The sequence below is a fragment of the Hydra vulgaris genome, chromosome 01 (assembly GCF_038396675.1).
Source record: "Hydra vulgaris chromosome 01, alternate assembly HydraT2T_AEP".
Lineage (NCBI taxonomy): Eukaryota > Metazoa > Cnidaria > Hydrozoa > Anthoathecata > Hydridae > Hydra > Hydra vulgaris.
This window is the reverse complement of record NC_088920.1, coordinates 67,337,550-67,346,327: the sequence shown is the minus strand read 5'-3', so window position 1 is coordinate 67,346,327 and position 8,778 is coordinate 67,337,550. Positions and strand designations below refer to the sequence as shown.

Below are 8,778 nucleotides of genomic sequence, written 5' to 3'. Positions count from 1 at the left end.
TTTAGAAGAGCATAGTTCTGTTATCACAAATCCTTTGTCTGACATCACTTCGTGATCTCGTATAAGTGATAGTATATCTGATTTTTCTGTAATTTCAGTCTGAAATAGACCCTGCATAAAAGTCACTGAAAAAAAAGGCCTATTCCATTAGGAGCTATTCCAATAAGGACTTTCCTTGTAGGAGTGTTTTTGTAGTGAGAAAACATTAAACTTCTCAAATCAAGATTAGAAGCATGCTGAAATTTGAATTCAGTGGCATCTATAACAATGTCAGTTAATCCATTGCCAGTTTTTACAAATACATCTGGCATTTTCTTTAGAAGAAAACTACCATCAACTAAATCTATTTCGCTAAAAAGTGTAGCCCAAAATATTACCCAACCAGTGAAAATTCTATGAACAGTATAAGACTTTTCAGGCAAAAATGACAAATTTTAAATCTAATCCATGACGACATACAGTCAGAACTCTAAAGAACTGTGTTTCATTATTAACAGCTTTTTCACCTGTATTTGGACAGTTTGGGTATGGTATAAGATGTAAATACGGTTGGACACATTCAAAAAGCATATCAAAATTTTCTTTCGATACCCCACTTAAGTATTGAAATGTTTGTTTTCTTGATTTAATATTCTCATAGGTAAATTGTTTTGCTCTCCGATTACCTATGCTACCATAGAGATGCATAATTTCAATTTTTAACTCTTGAATTTTTACACTTTGCTTAAGTATATTATTTGAAAATTTGGTTAAGCAAATATCTTTTTCTTTTATAACAGTTTGCAATTATTCAATTTTTGCAATAATTCAATTTTTTATTGTTTGTTTAGAATAAACGACGAAAGTTCGTCTTTTTTTAAAACTATTTATATTTTGAGCTATTGATAAAACAGATTTAAATCTTTTTGAAGCATTTTTAAATATTAACAATTTCTTTGCTTTGTGTGTTGTCGAAATTGCGTTAGTATAGCTTTTTTTCGAAATTAAATCTTTTTTTAAGCTTTTCCAACTGATCTGGAGGAACATAATGTCCGGTAAATGCTCTATGTTATTTCTAATGTTCCTACCTAATGGACAGAACATATATGTCCTTTTTTCCAATTTATTCCAGAATTTTTAAAAAGCTTCATGTAAAGTTTCTGAATATTTTCATCTCTCAGCAATCGATATGCTTTTATAGGATTTTCCTCATTATCTTTAGATCTAAAGTTGTTAAAACAAAAAAACGAGCTGCAATACGAGCTGCAATACCACTTCATAATTCAAATCATGAACAAATATTGCGCTTTAAAAAAAATGTCCCCTAAAGTTAATATTAGTTATCAGGTCTGACGCGGTTTGAAAAAGGTTAATAAAGAATTGGATAAACCTATTTTTAAAGAAGCAGTGTCAACGCGTCCGGCGACTGAACGAATATCTTCTGCACTATTTGTCCGGCAATGTATCACGTTACTAAACGGAGATATAGCGACGGATATATTCGTCCGGCGAGCGTACCACGTGACCAACCGGACAAACTGTGATAGGGATATACGTCCAGTGAGTATTTACGTTAGGTTACTTGACAGCTATTCTTCTGGCAGGTATAACACTGTCGGGCAGATGCTGATATTAACCTAAATAAAAAACCTTTATTAAAAAAAAAAAAACACCTCAAATCTGAAATTGATTTGCCTTTTTTTCTTATTTATTGATTGCGTATAGATTCATTACACAACATAGCTTAAAGTTTAATTGAATAATTTCAGGGAAATTTTGTCTTTGTCACAAAGTTATTTAATCTATTAAAATGTATTAATCATACATTACAATAGACGCTGTCTACAAATTTAATAACGATATGTCCTTTAGTAAACTACATTTAATTTAAAATAGCTCTGGAACAATGTCTCATACAAAAGGTAAGTCTTGCCTATAAAATTGTATGTAACTAAAGTCCTTGGACTATGATCAAACATTAGTGTTGGCCTTACCTTTACAGCCTCAGGCGAAATTTTAAAACAAGTACCATATATAGATAAAAATGATAGCCGATAAAGACTTAATTTGGTTCAGTTACTTAAATTTTCAGTACTTGGCTACGGAAAATTTATAACAAAATGCAAACAGACTACCAATAACAGGGTGGCCAGCGGTCCTTGAAATCCTTGAAATCCTGGAAAAGTCCTGGAATTTTATAGGTCCTGGAAAAGTCCTGGAAAAACACCTCTTTTAACAAAAAATCCTGGAAATCCTAGAATTTTTTTTTATAGAGTTATATATTCCGTTTATTATGAAAACAAGAAAATGGAATATTATATATTCCGTTTGCTTGTTTTCATCTTTTACAAAATTTTTAGTTAGATTATGTATTTCCTGGAATGATCAAAATATTTTATTTAATTTTACTATATGTATTATTAATTCTACTAATTATTTAGAAAGTAAAATATACAAATAATATATATATAAAAGGTAATATAAAATATAACTAACATAATGCCTAAGTCAAAGAACTACAAATAGTATATATATATATATATATATATATATATATATATATATATATATATATATATATATATATATATATATATATATATATATATATATATAGTGGCGGCCGGTGACAATAAACTTTGGTGGGGCCAGCAAATATTAACCAAAAAATATCCCAACAATTCGCTGTCGGCTTAACTGATACTTAGGTGTTTGTTAGGAATTTTTTGGTCGCTAGCGTTTTTTGATTGGTTGAGAGAGTTAAGCGCTAGCATACTCCCAAAATAAAGCATAAGTATTTAATGGCATTGAATCTTTTAAACCTACGTAAAAAGCAGCAAAAACTGACTGAAAACTGCCCTGATAGTGGTGCGTTATGATTTGAACAGATTTTGATATTTCTTCTTGAGATTTTTTTTTTATTTTAACTTTATGGTAAAAACTTTTAGTTAGTTTGAAGTAAGTCATAAATATAAAAAATTACGAATAACACTATAATTTTCATAAAGGTATAATATATTTTGAAATAAAGAATGATGTAAAAAACAACGACTTAAGCGTATTATTTATACAAGTATTCTGCTCTTCTCTGTTTCATAAAAGAAAACAATTCGATTACTTTTTGGTTAAACTGATCAATATCCTGTAATTAACCTTTATGTATTGATAGTAAAGCTAATGCACTCAACCGATCTTGACCTGTGGAATTTCTCAAAAGTGTCTTAACTCTTTTTAAAGTACTAAAACACCGTTCAGCATCGGCTGTAGACAAAGGTGTGACTATGACAATCTCTATCAACTTTGATACTTTAGAAAATGTTTCAATCAGGTTATTTTCATGCATAAATTAATGGTGCCGATATCACTAAAAACAGCAATTTCATATAAAACGGTTCGGACATCAACTTAACTTCACTCAGCATTGGATAGTTTGTTAGAAGCATCTTTAGCATCTTCTATTAGTAGTTCGATTGATGTGTTTCGTTTCAATCGGTTTTCATACATTTCTTCGCAATCGTTAAGAATCGATCCAGAAACATTATCAGTGATGCTATTTCGCACAAAATTTATAGATAACTCAAATTTTTCAAAAGCCTCCTTGATTGTAATAGTGTTGCTGTTACTTGATTGCAATATACTGTAAAGTACATCAACATGTTTTAAAATTGAATAAAAAAACGTTGAACTCTAAATCTTCCAAACATTTTTTGAACCCAACAGATTGCCACACGCTTGTATCATCTCATCCTTCATCGTTTATAATTTTATTAAACATTCCCCAATCTTTGTTTTGTTTTCTTTTATGCAAGTAACTATTTTTGAACGAAAATTCCATCGTGTTTCGCAAACTCTTGGTATCTGTTTAAAAGTAATTTCGCGAATTAAATCATTTCGTTTTGGCGAGGATGTAAAGAACACGCCAAATCCACTTAAAGTAGAAAAAAATGTTCTTACTCGCTTATTCGACGAACAAACTTTTTTCAAAACTAAATTCAATTGGTGTGCATAGCAGTGAACATAATGGGCATATGGGTAAACTTCTTTTATTAGACTTTGGACTCCATTCCTTGATCCGCTCATAACTGCTGCACCATCATAAGCCTGTGCAATTAATTTTTCCTTCAGACCAAAACAATTTAATTCTTCCTTTAATACATTTGTAAGACCCATAGCAGTTCTATCCTGAACATCAATAAATGCTATAAATCTTTCAACTGGTTGATAACCTTTTAAATAACGCAAAATAATGACGAACTGAGAACGACAAGATACATCAGTTGTTTCATCTGCTTGCAAGGAAACAAATCTTGCTTTATCTATCTCACGTTTGATTTCTTCTATGTATACTTTATACATACATTCTAGAATGCCATTTTGGTTTGTTTTCGAAGTATTTTTTGTTATTTTTGAATCTTTAAGATGATTGCTAAACACACTATCCAATGTAGCTGTGTATGAAACCATATCTAAAAATACCCCTCGATTATTTGAGTCAATAGTTTCGTCATGTCCTCTTAAGGGCAATTCGTGTACACCACAAAATTTTATACAATCTATAACCCTCGATAATGTAAGTCTGTTTTTGTTAACTAATTCATTTTGTTTTTTTATGCTAAGACTGTATCCAGCATCAATTGTCGATAAAATGTTTGTCTTTCCGAGTATTTGAAACTGCAACGAATTACTTATATGCGTTTTACTGGATTGGTGTTTTTGTATTCGCTCAGAAAGATGTTTCATATCTTTACAGTCATTTTCTGCCCACAAGCTCTCGCCACCAAACAACACACAATAAAAACAAAACAACGAATTTTTTTCATCACTAACACTTAACGATGATTTTTTTTCAAACCATGATACACAAAATGTTCGAGTTTTTTTACCATCAACTTGAGTTATACGAACACCTTTTGGTTGGTATGCCCCAAGATTTTTGATTTCTAGATTTTCTTGAAAGCCCAATGACGAGAGACGTTTTGCCAATAAACTATCAATTTTGTTCATGTTAAATTATCTTATTAATGAACCTAAATTATTGTAATAAGATAACTTTAAACTATATTGTAACTAGAATATGACTTTGGCATGATTCAAAATTTTATCAACAGTAGTTTAGTCAAGAAGGACTCTTAATCTTAATTAATAATCGATAAAATAATAAAGAATGTGACATTACATATACATTTGACTCTCTGATGACGAAGGGTCAACAAAAACAATAAAGATACTTTTACAACATAAAAATTTTTTAAAGAATCTTATCATATTACAACACATATTTTAGTTAATTAAATCCATAATTCTTAAATACAACATTTAGAATGTCAGTCATAAATAATAGTAAACTTCTTAAGATTATTTACATTGTCTTTACATGCTTTAACAATTTTATGTAATTAAAGATAAAAACTTAATATCTGTTTGTAAGCATACATAAATATTTATATAGTTTTTGTTCTTTGGCTTTAGCTTTATTCCCCCCCCCCCCCCCAAAAAAAAAAAAAAACATTTCAATAATATACTCTGATTTTTTTATTTCGATGACAATGGTAAATATCCAATATTTTTAAATAATCTAATCTTTGTATATTTTTTTAATTAGTGCCTTTTTGGAAGTAGCAATTATTGAAGCTGTATTATGAAATGTAACAGTACCACCAGTGGCAGAGTTTTTGTGATTGAAAAAAATTGTTCTTTATATCTTCTGTTGTTTGTACCTTTGTCATATCGAACTAATAATAATATTAACTAATTTTAATCTTTACTTGAAAATCCAGTCTTTAAAACTTGTGTTTAATGCTTATTATCATGGTTGATATGGCTCTGGTTCAGCGTAAATCCAATTGACAACTTAAAAGATAGAATGACTAAACTGCCACCAAACAATGTAAACAATTTTCAATGGCTGATTCATTATGCCACAGAATATGATACATAAGCTATTTGGAAAAAGTACACTTTAGCAATCCCTCATTGAGAAAAGAAGAATAATTTCAAAGGTGCAGTAGCTCTTATTATATTTGTAGAATTGACTAAACTTTCTTGTGTTACAACATATAAACTTGCCAAACAATACACAAATTAAGATCATCATTAATATGGCTGAGCCACAATTTTTTTCTCTGTAAGAAAAAAAAAAAGCTTTAAAATTTTTAAAAATAAGTAAAACAACATATGTCTAAAAAATGTTGTTTACTAACAAGTATTATTAAATGTACAAGATTGTTGATTATAAAAGAAATGCAGGAATTTTCTATGATATTTTAAAATCAATTTTCTATACTATAAAATTTCCAAACTAATAACTTTTATTTTTCCTGTTTATAATTATAGAATAAAATGACTTATCCTAGAAAATCTAGTTTCTGAAAAATATTGAAAACTAATTTCTTTTACCTAGCTGTATCTCTTTAAATGTTTATGTCAGACCAACATTTATACCAGTAATTTCTGTTACATTGTTTTAAATACCATATTTTTGCCATGTTCTTATTCCTGTTAATTTATACTCCTAATAACTACTTAGTAAATTTTATATTTACATATCCAGTTTAAGAAACTAATACTAACACTGTTAATATTGCAATATAAACACTGTTAATATTCATAGTGAAATTCCAATATTAATAAATGTATAGTGTTTACATTATTTTTACAAACAAATGTTTACATTTAATGTTATAAAGTTTCCTAATATTACTGTACCTTATTGAGTCAACAAAACTTCTAAACTAAATTCTTCACTCTTAAAATCGAGAATTAAAAATGGTGTATAAAGTTTTTAAAATTCGTGATGTTTTTTATGGTTCTTTTTTTTTCGGGCCAGTTCAATGAGGCCCTGCGGAGCGTTTTTTCGTCCCATCTGAAAGCACAATAAATTCTGCGCGCGCATTAAAAATAATATTACTACAAACAAAATAAATAGGGCCAGTAAAAATCGGCCCATCCGTTATTGGCAATGAATTAAAACAACGCTACAATACTTTGAATTAATTGCAAATAAACGTATTACTTTAAAAATTAAAATAGTTTAAAATTAGAACTAACTTAGAAATATTTATTATTGTAAAACTTGTCTGCAAATAGTTTAGGCTGATAATTGCATATTTGCATATATAAAAATACATATTAACATTATCAAATATTTTATCTTAAATAAGTATAGGTGGGGCCGGGCCCCTATGGCCCCAATTGACGAGCCGCCACTGTATATATATATATATATATATATATATATATATATATATATATATATATATATATATATATATATATATATATATATATATATATATATATAAACTAACATATAATATAACTAACATAATGCCTAATGCCTATAACATAATAACATAAAGTCAAAGAACTGTCGTTTCCAAACAGAATGGCTATACAATAAAAAGTATTCTTCTTGGGTAAAATTTTGTTCTTCAAATTCAAAGAAAGCAAGATGTAATTGGTGTCGAACAGATATTAATATTTCTAACATGGGAGTATCTGCCTTGGATTCTCATGCAATTGTTAAGAGGCATAAAGAGCATGCAAGGACACATAATGCAGCTGATATATTCTTTACAGGTAGTTTTTATTTATTTGATTTGATTTTATACTTTTTATTTTTAAAAATGTTTTTGAACTTTGGAATGCTTGGAGCAAATTGATTAGCTCTGCACTTTAGCGGATATTAATTTTTTTTTTATTTACACATTTTATTCCTAGATTTTACTACAGAAATATCTGGCTATAAAGTAGCTTTTGTTAACTTACAAGAACATTTTCCCAATTCAAACAAGGTTTTAAATGACAAAATGCCACAACCTACTATAGAGGATCTTCAATCTCCAGCTCTGGTTACCAAGGCAGAAATAATATGGACCTTAAATGTTATAATGTCACATTTTTCTTTAAGATCATGCTTAAATTTAAATGAAATATTCAAATCTATGTTCTCTGGTAGTACAATAGCATCAAAGTTTGCATTAAGCAAAACAAAATGTGGCTACCTCATAAATTTTGGTTTAGCACCATACTATCGAGTGCAACTTATATCTGAAGTCAAAGCATCACCCATCTTTGTTTTGTCATATGATAAGAGTATGAATGTAATCTTTAAAAATGAACAAATGGACTGTGGAGTTAGATACTGGGATTCAAATTCTGGTGTTGTAAAAGCTAGATATAGTGATTCTAAATTCCTCAGACATCCTAATTCACAGAATTTATTTGACAAATTTATTGAAGCAACAGAGATGTTTGATCTTGGAAAACTAATTCAAGTATCAATGGATGGTCCTAATATTAATTGGGAGGTTCTAAAAATATTAGATGAACATAGACAGGAAAAACGATATTCTGATATAGTTAATATAAGCAGTTGCAGTTTGCACATTGTTTATGGTGTCCTACAGACAGCAATAAATTCCCAAAAGTGGGAGTTAGAAAAAATTTATATTTTCTAACTATTTATTTATTTTCTAAATATTTCGTGCAATGTATAATCTTTTCAAAGAGTCACCAGCTAAAATAGACGAATATATTAGAGTTTGCGAAACTGATCTGCTTGCTTTGCTGTAAGTATTCATATTTGAACACAAAAAAATATTATAATAAATTATCTTTTATATTTATATATAAGTTAAGAGCATTTCACCATTTATATTTTTGGATATTATTGTTTCTCAGTTTCTGTGCAATTTGCTGGGTAGAAGATAAAGGTGTGGCTTCTAGAGGCATTATTGTATGGCCAAACATGGTTAAAGTTATAAAGTATTGGGAATCACTATGCAAAAGCAGACGTCC

The 8,778-nt window shown here is 28.9% G+C and overlaps 1 protein-coding gene across 1 annotated transcript; it reads right to left on the bottom strand.

Annotated features, from left to right (window-relative positions):
- Positions 1–3,735: 3,735 nt before the first annotated feature.
- LOC136074652 (zinc finger MYM-type protein 1-like) lies at positions 3,736–4,983 on the bottom strand. Its single transcript, XM_065786991.1, has one exon. It carries the CDS (start codon positions 4,981–4,983, stop codon positions 3,736–3,738), a length of 1,248 nt encoding a protein of 415 aa, XP_065643063.1.
- Positions 4,984–8,778: the final 3,795 nt, after the last annotated feature.